This window comes from Pseudophryne corroboree, chromosome 12 (assembly GCF_028390025.1).
Source record: "Pseudophryne corroboree isolate aPseCor3 chromosome 12, aPseCor3.hap2, whole genome shotgun sequence".
NCBI lineage: Eukaryota > Metazoa > Chordata > Amphibia > Anura > Myobatrachidae > Pseudophryne > Pseudophryne corroboree.
This window is the reverse complement of record NC_086455.1, coordinates 13554390-13574514: the sequence shown is the minus strand read 5'-3', so window position 1 is coordinate 13574514 and position 20125 is coordinate 13554390. Positions and strand designations below refer to the sequence as shown.

The window sequence follows — 20125 nt, the reverse complement described above, 5'->3', positions numbered from 1 at the left end:
TCAAAATGGTAAAATATGGTGTGTGTGCCCACTTTGCCAGTGTATTTCATGCCCAAAACAGCGTTGGGCCAGGCAAAATACAACTGCGTCATATGTAAGTGACCACCCTCTGTTGTTTTTGGGGGTCAAATTTGTGGCCCAAGACTAGTTAACCCTTGCTAAACTACAGCTACTTATTCAAAATGGCAAAATATGGTGTGTGTGCCCATTTTGCCAGTGTATTTCATGCCCAAAACAGCGTTGGGCCAAGCAAAATACAACTGCGTCATATGTAAGTGACCACCCTCTGTTGATTTCAGGTGTCAGATTTGTGGCCCAAGACTGGTTAACCCTTGAAAAACTACAGCTACTTATTCAAAATGGTAAAATATGGTGTGTGTGCCCACTTTGCCAGTGTATTTCATGCCCAAAACAGCGTTGGGCCAAGCAAAATACAACTGCGTCATATGTAAGTGACCACCCTCTGTTGTTTTTGGGGGTCAAATTTGTGGCCCAAGACTAGTTAACCCTTGCTAAACTACAGCTACTTATTCAAAATGGCAAAATATGGTGTGTGTGCCCATTTTGCCAGTGTATTTCATGCCCAAAACAGCGTTGGGCCAAGCAAAATACAACTGCGTCATATGTAAGTGACCACCCTCTGTTGTTTTTGGGGGTCAAATTTGTGGCCCAAGACTAGTTAACCCTTGCTAAACTACAGCTACTTATTCAAAATGGCAAAATATGGTGTGTGCCCACTTTGCCAGTATATTTCATGCTCAAAACAGCGTTGGGCCAGGCAAATTACAACTGCGTCATATATAAGTGACCACCCTCTGTTGTTTTTGGGGGTCAAATTTGTGGCCCAAGACTAGTTAACCCTTGCTAAACTACAGCTACTTATTCAAAATGGCAAAATATGGTGTGTGTGCCCACTTTGCCAGTATATTTCATGCCCAAAACAGCATTGGGCCAAGCAAAATACAACTGCGTCACATGTAAGTGACCACCCTCTGTTGATTTCAGGTGTCAGATTTGTGGCCCAAGACTGGTTAACCCTTGCAAAACTACAGCTACTTATTCAAAATGGTAAAATATGGTGTGTGTGCCCACTTTGCCAGTGTATTTCATGCCCAAAACAGCGTTGGGCCAGGCAAAATACAAGTGGGTCACATGCAAGTGACCACTCTCTGTTGATTTCAGGTGTCAAATTTGTGGCCCAAGACTAGTTAACCCTTGCAAAACTACAGCTACTTATTCAAAATGGCAAAATATGGTGTGTGTGCCCACTTTGCCAGTGTATTTCATGCCCAAAACAGCGTTGGGCCAGGCAAAATACAAGTGGGTCACATGCAAGGGACCCTACTCTGTTGATTTCAGGTGTCAAATTTGTGACAGAAGACTCATTAACCCTTGCGAAACTGAATGATCTGAATAAGAAGCTGGAGTTCGAATAAGAAGTGAATAAGAAGCTGGAGCTTGAATAAGAAGTGAATAAGAAGCTGGCCGAATAAGAAGCTAACTTCAGCCTCGTTTATCACTGGGTAGATGCTAGAATCAAGTGGGCTAAGGGACCTTTTCCGTAAGGGGGAGGAGTTACGACGCAAGGGGGAGGAGCTAGGCCAGCGGGATAGTTCCTCTACTATCCACGCCACCAACTATTACCTTTAGTAATTAGGTGGTGAGCGGAGCGTGGCGAGCGAAGCGAGCCCGCGAGGGTACTTTTCGGGTACCCTGTTCGCCCGTAGCTCCTCCCCTGGTGACGTAGCTCCTCCCCTCAATACGTCACAAGGTCCCTTCAGCCCCTCCGATATAGAACCAACCATTATCACTGTGTGGATAAACACATACAGAGACCAGCAGCACACATACAGAGACCAGCACGTCTCCTCACTGCCAGTGCTGACCAGGGAACTAATGGAAACTCTCATCTCATATAATAACTTCCGCCTTAAATACAAGCGCTCGCCAGATTCCCGACTCTCCCTGAACCAAAATGGCCGCCGGGAAATAACTACAAAGCGCGTTGCTCCCCTGTCTCCTGGTAGGCCCCGCCTCCCCAGCGTCTCCTCGCCTTCCCATTGGTCGGGGTAAACTGTCACCGCTCTGGTCACCTCTAAACAAGCTTGCTAGACGTGCAGCGGAGGCGGGCCAGTGGATGGGGACTGGACGGTGCGCGCCAAGGGCGACCTGTGATTGGCAGGCTCCCTTGTCCATCAGCGCGGACGGCGGCTGAATGGTTAGGCTGCGCTGTCTCCTCAGAGCTGATGTGTCCGATACCAGGAAGTGAAGTTTTGGAGCAGCTCGACTGAGAGCGGAGCAGGTGAGACCCGGGGGGCGGGCAGGCGGGCTCCGTGTCCTCCTCATCGTGTGTAACGTGTCGTGTGTGCCTGTGTGTGACTGGTAATACCCCCCTCCGTGACCCTTCCCGGGTCTACCCTGTCCTTGCTTTGCAGCCCTGGCCGACTGCACCCAGTGCCCGTCTCCTCATCTTCTCCCAAGCCGTGCAGTCAGGGCTTCTTCCTGGGGTCATGTAATGCAATGCAGCTGTGATGGGGGTACGGTGTCCACCTGGAAATGCATTAAGTCAATCTCAGTGTGCTTACACACACACACACACATACACACATACATCATTATTTATTAGACTCCACAAAACAAAAAAAACAAGAATGTGTGTGTGTGTATGTATATATATATATATATATATATATATATATATATATATATATATATATATATATATATATATATATATATATATATAGTCCAATGCGGTGTCCGGCACTCAGAAGAAAAGAGCGTGAAATGCTGCGGTGCCCTCCTCATGAGAGAGAGCTTCCCATAATACAGATGGATGGAATAGGCGGCACTCAGCAGGCTGATATCAAGAATGATTTCTTTATTGGCAACGGGCCGACATGTTTCGGAGAAACCTCTCCGTCCTCAGGGCCAGACATATATATACACACACACCTGGCTGAATGTCTGGACCGGTGGACCTTTCAATGCATGTGGCATAGGTGCAATCTGTTTGGTGGCACAACGTTTGCCATTGCTCAGTTGCTACGCATTGGCTCGTTAGATAATCTGATTATTACAGGATGTAGTTAATATCCAGACAGTCACTGACAGTCTGGATTCCAACAGCTGCAGCCCGATGGTAAGTACTGGGGTTAGAATTAGGCATACGGAGGGGAGGGTTATGATTAGTATTAAAATACCGTGATATCAATACCATCCTGATTATTACATATCCTATGTACTCCTGTTTGGTTTATGGTCCTGGTTAGTGTCGTGACAGAACCCCTCACAAACTTGGTCCTCAGGAACCCAAACAGTTCATGTTTTCCAGGTTTCCTCACAGAATCACAGGTGAAGTAATGAGCTCCACCTGTGGATCTTTCAAAGTGTCAGTGGGTAATGAGTACACCTGTGCTCCTGCTCGGTGACCTGGGAGATGTCAGTGAGCAATGAGTACACCTGTGCACCTGCTGGATGACCTGGGAAATGTGTCAGTGAGTAATGAATACCTGTGCACCTGCTCGGTGACCTGGGTAATGTGTCTGTGAGTAATAAATACACCTGTGCTCCTGCTCGGTGACCTGGGAAATGTCAGTGATTAATGAGTACACCTGCTTGGTGACCTGGGAAATGTGTCAATGAGGAATGAGTATATCTGTGCTCTTGCTGGATGACCTGGGAAATGTGTCAGTGAGTAATGAGTACACCTGTGCTTCTGCTGGATGACCTGGGAAATGTGAGCTGTTTGGGTTTCTGAGGACTGGGCTTCAGAACCTCTCCTTTATTGTATTAAATAAGTTAATGTCCTTATTGTCAACATTACTTGTATTTAGAGCACTGAATGGGTTCTTGGTGCGTCATCCAATTAACGATCCTACAGAATCATAATGAGGTGCCAAAAGTTGCTTGTCAGACCTGTCCTACAGCATGTGTCGTTCTGCTGTTATGCTATATCTTTATACAGTATGTGGCTGGAGCTGTTTTTAGATATCTGCCTGGGGGAAAAACAGTGCAAAATCCTTTATCTATACTTGTATAGTTTCCAAATCCTTTTACATTTAGAATCAGGGCCCTCTTCCTCATGTGCTCTCTCCCGCACTCATACCATCATCCCCTCCCCATTGTCTACAGTGGCTCCAAACCTCTGGGTTCAGCTGCTTCTGTGAGTATCATGACTGCACGTGTGCAGCAGTGGTTATATAGCTTGTAACCCGTATTCTGCAATGTTTTGTACTGTAAAGGGCCATATTCACGGCCCGATTCGGGGAGAGATGTGTGCTGAGTGTGCGGGAGGTGACGAGGGGGCGCTCATTTCACCCAGTGGGTGAAATGAGCGACCTGCTAGATTGAGCCTGCATGCAGGCCAATCTAGCACTAACTATGCACAGGGCCGCGCATCGCTATCACTGTGGGGGGTACAAATGGAGAGATCACTGCTTAAAATCTAAGCAATCTAGTCAGATTGCTTAGATTTTAAGCAGCGATCGCTCCGTGAGTACCCCCCTTAAGCCTTTTGCAGTGTTTCTGGTTGTGTTCTCTGGAAAGCGCTGCAGACACTTTGTGGCGCAATATAAATAGCGAATAATCTATATAATAATTCTCAATGGTCTGTCCCTTCTACAGACCTTAGCAGGAGAGGAGGACCAGCCAGAATTCCGGGTGGTGAATATGCAGTTAGGTCAGGGGGTCAGAGCCATGGACAGCTCAGCAAGACAAAACAGAGGAGTGGACTGTAAGGGGGCGGGTTGGGGTCTGAATAGGGCCAGAAGGGGTGGACTATGGTGACCCATTATATGCTGGACCGCTTTACTAGTAATAAGTGGTTTAGTCTCTATGCCGGCGGAAACATTATTTTTAGGTTAAATGATTAAATCTACATTACTTATGATGTCCAAGTATTTAGCTATAAAAGATGATCTTTTAGTCATTGTGTACAAATGTCGTCTTTTCTTCCCTCCCTGCTGCCTTCTATAGGATGACCACTTTAATACGGCGAGGTCGGCGCGGAGAGGATGGGCAAGACAGGAAAGTAGACTCTGAGGACCCCAGCAAAGACCAAGAAGATGAGAGCTCGGGGGATTGCAAGGACATGAGGCTAACTCTTATGGAGGAAGTGCTTCTTTTGGGACTAAAAGACAAAGAGGTACTGCAGTTAATATACTTTATATGTATTCATAGGCAACCTCTGCTAATGCGGGGGACAATGTAAACGTGTGTTAGAAAGCAGTGTTACAGGGGCCTTAATGTGTAGCTAGATGTCGCCTATTCTCTACCTTTTCTATTTGATGCTCTACGTGTGCTGTACCTGTCCTGTGGGTTTGACCTGATCTGGCAGAGTCAGGTGATCTGTGACCAACACAAATGTGTGAGATCAGACCGGAATCTCCGGGGGGTGGAAACCTTCGTTGGAAGTTGTTAATTTTTAGTTTTCAGCAAGTGGCAAATCCTTCATTAACAAATATACGTATGCAGTTTCTACAATGTTCAGACATCTGGATTGTACCATTTCTTTGCTTTTTACGTTGGACTTCTTTTTTTTTTGTCTCTTTAAATTACAAAAAAATAAAATAAATCCCATCTCCTTGAGCAGTGAGCTTACTTACGAGATTTGTCACTTAGCAACCAACTTTCGCTGGCTGAAAATTTCTGTACCCACATAAGAAAGGAGGGGTGCGCTTGTATGGGGCATATTAATTTTGTGGGAAGCTTTTGTTGCTTTATATGCTGGACTGAAGTGGCTATTTTAACATTGGTGCAGTTTTATGTGACTGCTTATCACGTCTGAAATTGCACTTAATCATGGCACTGTATTATTTACTTTTAAGCATTAAATGTGTCCGATGTCGTCATGTGACTGAGGAGTCTGCCTGTTGCCCTAGTCTTAATCGCCTAACTTAAGTTTTTTGTTATTAATCACATCCATAGAGCGTAGTGGGATAAGTTGGGGATATCAAGAGATTTTGGACAATTCTTAGCTATGAAGAGTGGATCTTGCAATTTAAACACAAATATGTGCATTTTTTTTCCCCATGTTGGGTATTCCAAAATGTCTGTAACCATAAATCTTAAATAAAGAAGCCTTTAAGTGGTGACAGGCACTACTGAGGCTTTTCTTACCCTTCTGCAATAACCACACAACTTGCACCATGGTTTTTGGATTTTGTTTTGCAGAAGACCTAGGGTTAAATTTCCAGTCACTGCACCATTGAATATAGGTTTGCTATATTTGGTGATAAATGCAAGCTGAGGAAGGTTTCCTTGCTCTGAGCATTGTTTGAATTACCTGTTGTGAGAATCCTCTTGCTTTCAGGGTGGAAGTCTCAAGAGCCACGCCGTCAAAGATAGTCGATCCATGTGCTTGTGATAGCAAGAATCCTGAGAGTAGATCTGGGCGTTGAGGGAGTCGAAAACGGCTTATGGCTGCTAAGAATCAGCAGCCCATTGACCATGGTCCGGCTCCTGCCGCACCAAACAAAACACTGACTTGCCTGAGCCAGGAGGCGGTGATAAAGGGACGGGCCTGTTGCATGCTGGGAGGCCTAAAGTTTTGATCGCTTGGTGCCAATCTGCTGTTGCTTCATCATATCCCAATGTTATCCTGTGGATAACCTGTGGACCATGCCGGAGAAGACTGAATTGTCAGAACATAGTGCTTGTTTGCATTGTTTCCTGCAAATATCTGATTATAATGGGCAAACGTTTATTCAGTACATCAGGAACAAATGTGATGTGCAGGTAAAAGCTTATTGGGCGATATTTAATTGTTTATCGCTCCCGATCTCCTTTTTAAACTGATGGAAGATCGGGAAGAGGGGGGGCGGGGGCGATATACAATTGTTTCTTATCATAAGCTCTTGTTGCGCCCAGAGTGGTTGGGTTTAGCTGCGTAAACTGCTAAACCCGACCAAAGTAATGGGCGCAACAAGAAAAGTTGCGTATGAGTGCTGAAACGGGTCACTTTTTGCTCATTTTAGCTGGCCTTCCCTGGGGCGTGTAGTTTCACAACAAGTGGAGAGCCACAGGTTGGCCAGGCCTGCTGTAGGGTTGCACAGGTTGAGTCTTCCATATCCAAAATTCCTGGGACCAGAAGTATTTTGGATATCGGCTTTTTCCATCTTTTGGAATTTTTGCATACCAGTATAATGCATTTATGCTTCATATACACTTTGTACACACCGATCGAAGGTCATTTTATATAATTTTTTGCATTAACCAAAGTTTGTGTATATTGAACCATCAGAAAGCAAAGCTGTCACTTATCTCAGTCTCGCTCAAACAATTCTGTATTTTGAATATGGCAGTCTCGCCCTGTTCTTAGCTAAATCTGCCCACTAGTGTGGCGCTCTTTCACGCTCTCCGTTGGGGGCAAATAATTGACCAGGGATGCAAGATATGGATGCCTGCTGTGCCAAAATACACTATGTGGTTTGGTTGGTTGACACATGGGGGTCAGGGTAGGTGACATCTTGACTAATTCATATGTTTGTCCAATCGCCGGTTGGCCTGCATCAGGAGATCCCGTCCTACAGATCTGGGAGGACTTGCATCCTTCCTGGAAGGGTTCTGTGCTTTTTAACAGCTCTCGGTTGTAACACTAGGGTAATACTGAGCAATGTAATTTACCCTCATGGTATTTTCTGGCAATGTCGGCTCAATGGTCTGGTACTATAGGTGACCCTTTACAGAGGATGTCTCATTGCTTATTGTTTTGTTGTTGGAGCTGTAGCTGATTTATTTTTACTGGTTCTCTCCCTCTGTCCCAATAGCTGCAAACAGTAGGTTCATAGGCGGAGATGTAACAAACCTTCTAAAGAGTGGAGACGTTCCCCACAACAACCAAGCAGCTTCTACCTTCCTTGTAATGCTAGCTAAAAGCTGATTGGTTGGTATGGGTAGCTTCTCCACTCTATAGGAAGCTTCATACATCTCCCCTATTTTCATTAACAAACTGATAGTATGGATGTGACTGACCGCATGCGCCTCGCTGCTTGTGCCAATCGATCACAGATTGGGTTTATTAGTAACCGCCTGTTACGGACTCCACCCGCTGTGCAGTGGGCGAGTTTTTTGCTGCTACCACCGACCCTGGAACTGCTGATTTCCACTTAGGCTCTTACCACCGATACCAGAAACCGCTTGTTGCTGTGTCTGCGTAGACACGCTGCTGCCACACCTCCTGTTCACTAACTATGGACCAGGCCCTGCACGGTATCTGGGAGACGGCTGAGTTTGGAGACGCTGGATCAACCCAGAACAGCCGGAGAACAGAACTGCGTCTGTCGCCTTTTTTGTTTGTTGCACGATGAAAGGCAGTCTTGAAGGCAAGATGTTTTTTGCTCAAATAGTCTTTAAAAAAGACTCCTCCCCATTAAAAAGGGAGATACAGCATACAGATAGTCATCATCAGTACAACACTAGTTGATGTCACAGAAGGTATATCTATACACAGGGTGCACATGCCCAGTTTTTATCCTGTTCTTATAGTCCCACAGGGGGGTAGTTCCACCCTATATTCTCTTTAACCAGTCATGCTATCGCACAAAATATAAATAAATACAGATAGCTTTATCCAGTCAGTTAACTCCTTTTGAAATGTTATTTCCTGCTTCCCTTTCATATATGTATGCTAAAACCAGTTTGATTTAATCACAATCTTAACTCCTTCTTAGGAACAACTGAAAATTCTAAAAAAAAAAAAACTACAAACAGGTGTAAATGTAATAGGGTCAGAGTCCTTAAAGTTCAAGTTTAGGGTGCGGGAACATGCAAACTGGCATGTTTCTGCCTTCACTAAAACTTGCAGTGTTCAGACTAACATCCAGAGGTTTTCCAATGGAAAACCTACAATTCGCCTATCGCACCCGAAACCTTTCCAAAAAATAGACTAGTTTGGCATCGGCAAGATCTGCGCATGCTTCTGTCTGGTAAAGTTTGGAAATAGTTAAAAAAATAAAAAAAATAGAAATGGTGGTCTGTGGGTGCCGAGTTGATAGCATTCAAGCTTGTAAAAAATATTGTTTACGGGAGGACCACAGGTCCCAGCAAGCCTTCCCCGCATAATACCTGTAGAAAAAAAAAAAAAAAACATACTGACTTATCCTTGGTGTAGATCAGGTCCTCTTCGGTCAATGTTGGCATCCAAGGGGTTCAAAATAACAAACCTGGCTGTTGCATTACCTCTCTGCTAGTGCAGCCCGGTGATGGTTCTTGAAATACGGTGGACCCCCCCCCCAGTCCCTTCCCACATTTTTAAGACTTGAACCGGTCCAAGAGCTTGGTGCTGTTACCTAAAATACAGGGGGAACTCGAGCACTCTTTTATTTATTTATTCTCCCCCCCCCCCCCTGTATTTTTTGAACCAGGATCAGCTCAAAGAGCTCGTTGCTGGTCGTATTAAAATAAAAATATTATTTTTTTTTTAATGATTTGTGAACTGTACCAGACAGAAGCATGCACAATCTCCCTGATCTGTGCATGCTTCTGTACAACTCTCGCCTCACAACAAGTTGCGAGTTTACATAGGGAAACAACTTGTGTAATGTAACAGCCTTGAACTCACAGATTTGCAAGCCATTACGTTTGCTGAGTTGTGGGACAAAATCGCACCTTCACATGTGCGAGAAAAGAGCGAGTTTGAACCGCACTGAAAACTTGGGCCCTATTACACTGACCCCACAGTCTCTACTCCTGCGTGCCTCTGTTACACAGCCGCCCCCCCCCCCCCCCCCCCCCCCCCTGGACTCCATCTCAAAAGAAACTGCTTGTTCAGACCCACCAATAAACCCCCATGTTGGTGCCAGAGTCATTAATATATCCATTCCTATGTGAGAATGTCCCAAGGACAATTTGTTTCCAGATGTCAGTCTCTTGGAAAAAAAAATACTTTCTACATTTCTTATAAAAGCATAGTCTATACAATTCCACAACCGTGCATAGAGCACTACATACAACATGCTAAAACACATTCTTGCCTACATATTTGCAGCATATTGTGCCAATTCATCCGTTAAAAAGGAGTGGCGTGCTCGCCATTCCTTTTTATCATGTGTGCCAGGTCTCCGGCCACAGTGGGCTTTGAGCCTAAACGGTTCAGTATGATTGACCGGCATCCAAATGTTTGAAATCCTGACTGGGGTGAGTTAAGTATATAACCCTCCTTTCCCGTAACCTAACCCCCATGTGTGACACCTAAATCTAACACCCCCCTGCCCGCTATATTTGCAGTTGGGATGCTGGCTATCGGGATTACGGTGTCTGCGTTCTGATGGCGTCTGTTATCCGACTGCCGGCATTTTAACAGCATCACAGCCTAAATTGCTGAGGGAATGAAGCAAGATGCAATGTAAAGATAGACTAACATAGTGGTGATGGTGTAGCTGTCCCATGGCTATGCTGGGTACCCGGAGACGCCATGTGAGCTGTAGTTAGGGTGCACTTGCGGATGTCATGGTGTTTTCTCTAGTCGTTCTTTGTAAATCCCAGGACATACAGGCTGAGCATACACACGATGTGAATGAGGAAGTGTGTGCTGCTGTCCCCTGTCTCCTTATCCTGGTAGTTAGCACGCCAGTGATGCAGGTGTATGGCTGCTCTTCAGCAATCCTAGTTTAATATTAACCCAGACGGTCATAGCAGTGCCCTCTGTATCCTGGAGGAAATGCAGACTGTATCCTGGAGGACCAGCAGCTTTGTTGAGATCCTTATGGTTTTTATAGAATTTTTTTTTTTTTATATATCTCATAAAAAAAAAAGATATGTATTTATAAGGCACCACAAGTGTTTTGCATGACTGTATATATGTGGCGCACATTAGAACAATACAGGACACTCAGAACTTAACATTACAAAAACTGAAAAACCTAAAACAGAGCACAGGTAACAATTAGCACCACAATTCTCAGTACACTATACAGCGGAGATGTCGGGAAGCAAAGGAGTAGTCTGCGTACAACTAGGGGCGGGCAGACGTTAAGATGTAGACGGTAACGAGCGAGAGGAGATGTGGCTGTAGACAGTCGCTGAGTAGGAGAGAGCTGTGATTGAGGTGAGTGTGATAGACAAGAGTGTTGTACGAACAGGAGGGAAGATGGTCCTGCTCCAAGGAGCTCACAATCTAGGGGGATATTTGTAATGCATTTATACACTACTTTATGTATTGTACATCTACGGGTGGTCTTCAGTATGCCGACTGTCGGGATCCCGGCGCACAGTATACCGGCGCTGGAATCCGGACAGCCGACATACCGACACTTTTTTTCCCCTCCCTCGTGGGGGTCCGCGACCCCCCTGGAGGGAGAATAAAATAGCGTGGCGCGCACCACCGTGCCCGCAAAGGGCTCATTTGTGTTCTCCACGCTGTCAGTATGCCGGCCGCCGGCATACCATACTACACCCTACATTTACATACGTATTACGCAACACTGTGCAGGGAATATTTAGAGATTCAAATTGGTCTCTGCCCCAATAGATCTTACATTCTTTATTTCCTAACACACACACACACACACACACACACACACACACACACTGTACATGGGTTAATTTTTGGCAAAAGCCAGATTTGTCTTTTTAGAGTGTGGGGGGAAACCAGAGTGGCCGGAGGAAACCTACACATGCATGGGGAGAACATACAAACCCCACACTTAAAGGTACCAAGTAGTGATTCAGCAACTTTAGCCACTGTGCCAACTCTCCTCACACCTATACCGATGTGTCCTCATACATCTGGTGTCAATACGCCACGTAGTGTGAGATACCTGGCGCAAGTGAGCCACCAGGTCCCGTGAGAATCTGCTAGCATTGGGTGTCTCTTTATTTTTTTTGCTGAAAATAAGTCTTAGTCAAAGCGCGATACAGCTGGGACGCACAAGGGGACTGTGCTTATTAATTTGATGTGACACTTGTACATTGTGTGTCACTGAGTCTGTATATGGAGCAGAATAGAACTTCTACTGGAGAAGAGCTGCGGCTGCTCCATTGTAGCACTTTGGGGTATATTTACTAAGGTCCCAATTTTGACCGAGATGCCGTTTTTTCTTCAAAGTGTCATTTCGGTAATTTACTAAGCAAAAATCTCGGCAGTGATGAGGGCATTCGTAATATTTTGGAAGTCCTAGGAAAAAATCACGAAACAATACACCATCGGTCAAATACGCCTGCAATTTGTTAGAAATCGGGAATTTACTAAAAAGTGCAAATCACAAACACTGCCGACAATAGCCGAACACTGCCGTGCAGAAATACAATTCGTAAAAAAGTGCTAAAAAAAAAACAGACCTGCTTTTTTATCCCGTGTTTGGATAGGCATGCAGGGATCCATGAGATCCGTGCATGTTTATCAGTGGGAAGAGGATGGGAAAGTGTTCATTTTTTGAAAAAAAATTGCGTGGGGTCCCCCCTCCTAAGCAAAACCAGCCTCGGGCTCTTTGAGCCGGTCCCGGTTGCAAAAATATGGGGGGGGAAATTATAGAGGTTCCCCCATATTTAAACAACCAGCACCGGGCTCTGCGCCTGGTCCTGGTTCCAAAAATACGGGGGACAAAAAGCGTAGGGGTCCCCCGTATTTCTCTAACGTCCTAGTGGATGCTGGGGACTCCGAAAGGACCATGGGGAATAGCGGCTCCGCAGGAGACTGGGCACAAAGTAAAAGCTTTAGGACTAGCTGGTGTGCACTGGCTCCTCCCCCTATGACCCTCCTCCAAGCCTCAGTTAAGATTTTGTGCCCGAACGAGAAGGGTGCAATCTAGGTGGCTCTCCTGAGCTGCTTAGAGTAAAAGTTTAAATAGGTTTTTTATTTTCAGTGAGACCTGCTGGCAACAGGCTCACTGCATCGAGGGACTAAGGGGAGAAGAAGCGAACTCACCTGCGTGCAGAGTGGATTGGGCTTCTTAGGCTACTGGACATTAGCTCCAGAGGGACGATCACAGGCCCAGCCATGGATGGGTCCCGGAGCCGCGCCGCCGGCCCCCTTACAGATGCTGAAGCAAGAAGAGGTCCTTAAATCGGCGGCAGAAGACTTTCCTGTCTTCATAAAGTCGCGCACAACGCGACTTTATGCTGTGCGCCATTGCTCTCAGCACACTTCACACTTCGGTCACTGAGGGTGCAGGGCGCTGGGGGGGGCGCCCTGGGAAGCAATGAATTTACCTTATTTGGCAAAAAATACATCACATATAGCTCCTGGGCTATATGGATGTATTTAACCCCTGCCAGTTTTCCAGAAAAAAGCGGGAGAAGAGCCCGCCGTGAAGGGGGCGGGGCCTATCTCCTCAGCACACAGCGCCATTTTTCCCACACAGCTCCGCTGGTAGGAAGGCTCCCAGAATCTCCCCTGCATCCTGCAACTACAGAAACAGGGTAAAAAAGAGAGGGGGGCACTTATTTGGCAAAATAACAGATATAAGCAGCTATAAGGGATAGACACTTATTGTAAGGTTGTCCCTATACATATATAGCGCTCTGGTGTGTGCTGGCAAACTCTCCCTCTGTCTCCCCAAGGGGCTAAGTGGGTCCTGTCCTCTATCAGAGCATTCCCTGTGTGTGTGCTGGGTGTCGGTACGTGTGTGTCGACATGTATGAGGAGGAAAATGATGTGGAGGCGGAGCAATTGCCTATAATGGTGATGTCACCCCCTAGGGAGTCGACACCTGAATGGATGGCCGTAATTAAGGAATTACGTGACAGTGTCGGCACGTTACAGAAAACTGTTGACGACATGAGACAGCCGGCAGCTCAGTTAGTGCCTGTCCAGGCGTCTCAAACACCGTCAGGGGCTATTAAACGCCCGTTACCTCAGTGGGTCGACACGGACCCAGACACAGACACTGACTCCAGTGTCGACGGTGAAGAAACAAACGTATTTTCCAGTAGGGCCACACGTTACATGATCACGGCAATGAAGGAGGTTTTGCACATCTCTGATACTGCAAGTACCACAAAAAAGGGGTATTATGTGGGGTGTGAAAAAACTACCCGTAGTTTTTCCTGAATCAGATGAATTGAATGAAGTGTGTGATGAAGCGTGGGTTACCCCCGACAAAAAACTGCTAATTTCTAAAAAATTATTGGCACTATATCCCTTCCCACCAGAGGTTAGGGCTCGTTGGGAAACACCCCCTAGGGTGGATAAGGCGCTCACACGCTTATCAAAACAAGTGGCGTTACCGTCTCCAGAAACGGCCGCCCTTAAGGAGCCAGCAGATAGGAGGCTGGAAAATATCCTTAAAAGTATATACACACATACTGGTGTTATACTGCGACCAGCAATCGCCTCAGCCTGGATGTGCAGTGCTGAGGTGGCTTGGTCGGATTCCCTGACTGAAAATATTGATACCCTGGACAGGGACAATATATTATTGACTATAGAGCATTTAAAGGATGCATTCCTATATATGCGAGATGCACAGAGAGACATTTGCACTCTGGCATCAAGAGTAAGTGCGATGTCCATTTCTGCCAGAAGAGGATTATGGACGCGACAGTGGTCAGGGGATGCGGATTCCAAACGGCATATGGAAGTATTGCTGTATAAAGGGGAGGAGTTATTTGGGGGCGGTCTATCGGACCTGGTGGCCACGGCAACGGCTGGGAAATCCACCTTTTTACCCCAAGTCACCTCGCAGCAGAAAAAGATACCGTCTTTTCAGGCTCAGTCCTTTCGTCTCCATAAGGGCAAGCGGGCAAAAGGCCACTCATATCTGCCCCGGGGCAGAGGAAGGGGAAAAAGACTGCAACAGACAGCTTCTTCCCACGAACAGAAGCCTTCCCCCGCTTCTGCCAAGTCCTCAGCATGACGCTGGGGCCTTACAAGCGGACTCAGGCACGGTGGGGGCCCGTCTCAAGAATTTCAGCGCGCAGTGGGCTCACTCGCAAGTGGACCCCTGGATCCTGCAGGTAGTATCTCAGGGGTACAAATTGGAATTCGAGACGTCTCCCCCTCGCCGGTTCCTGAAGTCTGCTTTACCAACGTCTACCCCCGACAGGGAGGCGGTATTGGAAGCCATTCACAAGCTGTATTCCCAGCAAGTGATAATCAAGGTACCCCTCCTACAACAGGGAAAGGGGTATTACTCCACGCTGTTTGTGGTACCGAAGCCGGACGGCTCGGTGAGACCCATTTTAAATCTGAAAGCCTTGAACACTTACATAAAAAGGTTCAAGTTCAAGATGGAGTCACTCAGAGCAGTGATAGCGAACCCGGAAGAAGGGGACTACATGGTGTCTCTGGACATCAAGGATGCTTACCTCCATGTCCCAATTTGCCCTTCTCACCAAGGGTACCTCAGGTTTGTGGTACAGAACTGTCACTATCCGTTTCAGACGCTGCCGTTTGGATTGTCCACGGCACCCCGGGTCTTTACCAAGGTAATGGCCGAAATGATGATTCTTCTTCGAAGAAAAGGCGTATTAATTATCCCTTACTTGGACGATCTCCTGATAAGGGCACGGTCCAGAGAACAGTTAGTGGTCGGAGTAGCACTCAAATAGTACTACGACAGCACGGATGGATTCTAAATATTCCAAAATCGCAGCTGATTCCGACGACACGTCTGCTGTTCCTAGGGATGATTCTGGACACAGTACAGAAAAAGGTGTTTCTCCCGGAAGAGAAAGCCAGGGAGTTATCCGACCTAGTCAGGAAACTCCTAAGACCAGGCCAGGTGTCAGTGCATCAGTGCACAAGGGTCCTGGGAAAGATGGTGGCTTCTTACGAAGCGATTCCATTCGGCAGATTCCACGCAAGAACTTTTCAGTTGGATCTGCTAGACAAATAGTCCGGATCGCATCTTCAAATGCATCAGCGGATAACCCTGTCTCCAAGGACAAGGGTGTCTCTCCTGTGGTGGTTACAGAGTGCTCATCTCCTAGAGGGCCGCAGATTCGGCATTCAGGATTGGGTCCTGGTGACCACGGATGCCAGCCTGAGAGGCTGGGGAGCAGTCACACAGGGAAAAAATTTCCAGGGCTTGTTGTCAAGCATGGAAACGTCACTTCACATAAATATCCTGGAACTAAGGGCCATTTACAATGCCCTAAGTCAGGCAAGGCCTCTGCTTCAGGGTCAGCCAGTATTGATCCAGTCGGACAACATCACGGCAGTCGCCCACGTAAACAGACAGGGCGGCACAAGAAGCAGGAGGGCAATGACGGAAGTGGCAAGGATTCTTCGCTGGGTGGAAAATCATGTGATAGCACTGTCAGCAGTGTTCATTCCGGGAGTGGACAACTGGGAAGCAGACTTCCTCAGCAGACACGATCTTCACCCGGGGGAGTGGGGACTTCACCCAGAAGTCTTCCACATGATTGTGAACCGTTGGGAAAAACCAAAGGTGGACATGATGGCGTCTCGCCTCAACAAAAAACTGGACAGATATTGCTCCAGGTCAAGGGACCCTCAGGCAATAGCTGTGGACGCTCTGGTAACACCGTGGGTGTACCGGTCAGTGTATGTGTTCCCTCCTCTTCCTCTCATACCAAAAGTACTGAGAATCATAAGAAGGAGAGGAGTAAAGACTATACTCGTGGCTCCGGATTGGCCAAGAAGGACTTGGTACCCGGAAATTCAAGAGATGCTCACGGAAGACCCGTGGCCTCTACCTCTAAGACAGGACCTGCTCCAGCAGGGACCATGTCTGTTCCAAGACTTACCGCGGCTGCGTTTGACGGCATGGCGGTTGAACGCCGGATCCTGAAGGAAAAAGGCATTCCGGATGAAGTCATCCCTACCCTGATCAAAGCCAGGAAGGATGTAACCGTACAACATTATCGCCGTATTTGGCGTAAATATGTTGCGTGGTGCGAGGCCAGGAAGGCCCCTACGGAGGAATTTCAACTGGGTCGATTCCTGCATTTCCTGCAAACAGGACTGTCTATGGGCCTAAAATTAGGGTCCATTAAGGTTCAAATTTCGGCCCTGTCGATATTCTTCCAAAAAGAACTAGCTTCTGTTCCTGAAGTTCAGACGTTTGTCAAGGGAGTACTGCATATACAGCCTCCTTTTGTGCCTCCAGTGGCACCTTGGGATCTCAATGTAGTGTTGGGATTCCTAAAATCACATTGGTTTGAACCACTCACCACTGTGGACTTGAAATATCTCACATGGAAAGTGGTAATGCTGTTAGCCCTGGCTTCAGCCAGGCGTGTATCAGAATTGGCGGCTTTATCCTATAAAAGCCCTTACCTAATTTTTCATACGGACAGGGCAGAATTGAGGACTCGTCCTCAATTTCTCCCTAAGGTGGTTTCAGCATTTCACTTAAACCAACCTATTGTGGTGCCTGCGGCTACTAGGGACTTGGAGGATTCCAAGTTGCTGGACGTAGTCAGGGCCCTGAAAATATATGTTTCCAGGACGGCTGGAGTCAGAAAATCTGACTCGCTGTTTATCCTGTATGCACCCAACAAGCTGGGTGCTCCTGCTTCTAAGCAGACGATTGCTCGTTGGATTTGTAGTACAATTCAGCTTGCACATTCTGTGGCAGGCCTGCCACAGCCAAAATCTGTAAAAGCCCATTCCACACGGAAAGTGGGCTCATCTTGGGCGGCTGCCTGAGGGGTCTCGGCTTTACAACTTTGCCGAGCAGCTACTTGGTCAGGGGCAAACACGTTTGCTAAATTCTACAAATTTGATACCCTGGCTGAGGAGGACCTGGAGTGTTCTCATTCGGTGCTACAGAGTCATCCGCACTCTCCCGCCCGTTTGGGAGCTTTGGTATAATCCCCATGGTCCTTTCGGAGTCCCCAGCATCCACTAGGACGTTAGAGAAAATAAGAATTTACTTACCGATAATTCTATTTCTCATAGTCCGTAGTGGATGCTGGGCGCCCATCCCAAGTGCGGATTGTCTGCATTACTTGTACATAGTTATTGTTACAAAAATCGGGTTATTGTTGTTGTGAGCCATCTTTTCAGAGGCTCCTTCTGTTATCATGCTGTTAACTGGGTTCAGATCACAAGTTGTGCGGTGTGATTGGTGTGGCTGGTATGAGTCTTACCCGGGATTCAAAATCCTTCCTTATTGTGTACGCTCGTCCGGGCACAGTATCCTAACTGAGGCTTGGAGGAGGGTCATAGGGGGAGGAGCCAGTGCACACCAGCTAGTCCTAAAGCTTTTACTTTGTGCCCAGTCTCCTGTGGAGCCGCTATTCCCCATGGTCCTTTCGGAGTCCCCAGCATCCACTACGGACTATGAGAAATAGAATTATCGGTAAGTAAATTCTTATTTTCTGAAACCAGCACCGGGCTCCACTAGCCAGATACATAATGCCACAGCTGGGGGACACTTTTATATAGCTCTCAGCGGCCCTGGCATTACATAACCAACTAGTCACCCGTAGTAGTAGTAGTAGTAGTAGTAGTAGTAGTAGTACACACACCTCCATATACACATACTTACCTTATGTTCACACGAGGGTCGGTCCTCTTCTCCATGTAGAATCCATGGTGTACCTGTGGACAAAATTATACTCACAAAATCCAGTGTAGAAGCCTCTTCTTTTAATCCAGGTACTTGTCAAAATACAAAAACGGACACCCGACCTCGCACTGAAGGGGCCCCATGTTTTCACATGGGTCCCCTTTCCCCGAATGCCAGGAACCCCCTCTGACTTATGTCTAAGTGGGTTCCATCAGCCAATCAGATAACGCCACGTTGTGGCACCCTCCTGATTGGCTGTGTGCTCCTGTACTGTCTGACAGGCGGCACGCGGCAGTGTTACAATGTAGCGCCTATGCGCTCCATTGTAACCAATGGTGGGAACTTTGTGGTCAGCGGTGAGGTTACTTTCGGTCAACCGCTGACCACAAAGTTCCCACCATTGGTTATAATGGAGCGCATAGGCGCTACATTGTAACACTGCCGTGTGCCGCCTGTCATACAGTACAGGAGCACACAGCCAATCAGGAGGGTGCCACAATGTGGCGTTCCCTGATTGGCTGATGGAACCCACTTAGACATAAGTCAGAGGGGGTTCCTGGCATTCGGGGAAAGGGGTCCCATGTGAAAACATGGGTCCCCTTTCAGTGCGAGGTCGGGTGTCCGTTTTTTTATTTTGACAAGTACCTGGATTACAACTGGATTAAAAGAGGCTTCTACACTGGATTTTGTGAGTATAATTTTTTCCACAGGTACACCATGGATTCTACATGGAGAAGAGGACCGACCCTCGTGTGAACATAAGGTAAGTATGTGTATATGGAGGTGTGTGTGTTTGTATTAAAGTTATACTTTCAAGGTGTGTGTCCTTATGTTTTTATTGGGGTATTTTTTTAGTAGTAGTACTACTACAGGTACCAGCGGGCCCGGTTTTCCTCCGCATGCTGGTACTTGTGGTTCTCCAAGTACCAGCTTGCGGTGGAGGCTTGCTGGGACTTGTAGTACTGCTACTAAAAACAATATAATTTTTTTTACACAACGGCTATCAGCCTCCCATCCGCAGCCGATGGATGGGGGGGTCAGCCTCGGGCTTCACCCCTGGTCCTTGGGTGGCTGGAGGGGGGGGGGGGACCCCTTGATTGAAGGGGTCCCCACTCCTCCAGGGTACCCCGGCCAGGGGTGACTAGTTGGTTATGTAATGCCAGGGCCGCCGGGGGCTATATAAAAGTGTCCCCCGGCTGTGGCATTATGTATCTGGCTAGTGGAGCCTGGTGCTGGTTTCAGAAATACGGGGGACCCCTACGCTTTTTGTCCCCCGCATTTTTGGAACCAGGACCAGGCGCAGAGCCCGGTGCTGGTTGTTGAAATATGGGGGAACCTCTATCATTTCTTTTTTCCCCATATTTTTGCAACCAGGACCGGCTCAAAGAGCCCGAGGCTGGTTTTGCTTAGGAGGGGGGATCCCGCGCATTTTTTTTTTTTTTATTTAACACTGATTTTTTTTTATTTTTATTTTTTTAAAGTGCACAATGAAGCCCAGCACGGATCTCTCAGATCCGGCCGAGATTCATTGTATTAAAGTCGGCAGTGTTTTACAAGTCACTCACGTAAAACACTGCCTAAAAAAACGAATGACATCGACATCTGTAAAACCGAAAATGCAGAATACGGCAGCTTACTAAATTAGTCGTACTAAATTCAAAAAGTTGCATATTTACACTTTCGATGTCATTCGTGATTGAACTTTG

General features: G+C 47.0%; 1 protein-coding gene across 3 annotated transcripts in view; it reads left to right on the top strand.

Moving 5' to 3' along the window:
- The first annotated feature begins 2034 nt into the window (after positions 1–2034).
- The window catches only part of GOLPH3L (golgi phosphoprotein 3 like), a 60895-nt gene continuing 42804 nt past the window's right edge, over positions 2035–20125 (top strand). The window contains exons 1-2 of one of the 3 annotated variants that reach the window (XM_063947031.1): positions 2035–2302; positions 4978–5146. In XM_063947031.1, the coding sequence (XP_063803101.1) occupies positions 4979–5146 (168 nt within the window). In that variant the 5' untranslated portion in view covers positions 2035–2302; position 4978. Of the gene's footprint in view, positions 2303–2356; positions 2538–3620; positions 3694–4977; positions 5147–20125 lie in introns of those variants that run through there. The other 2 variants (XM_063947032.1, XM_063947030.1) reach the window with 2 other exon arrangements.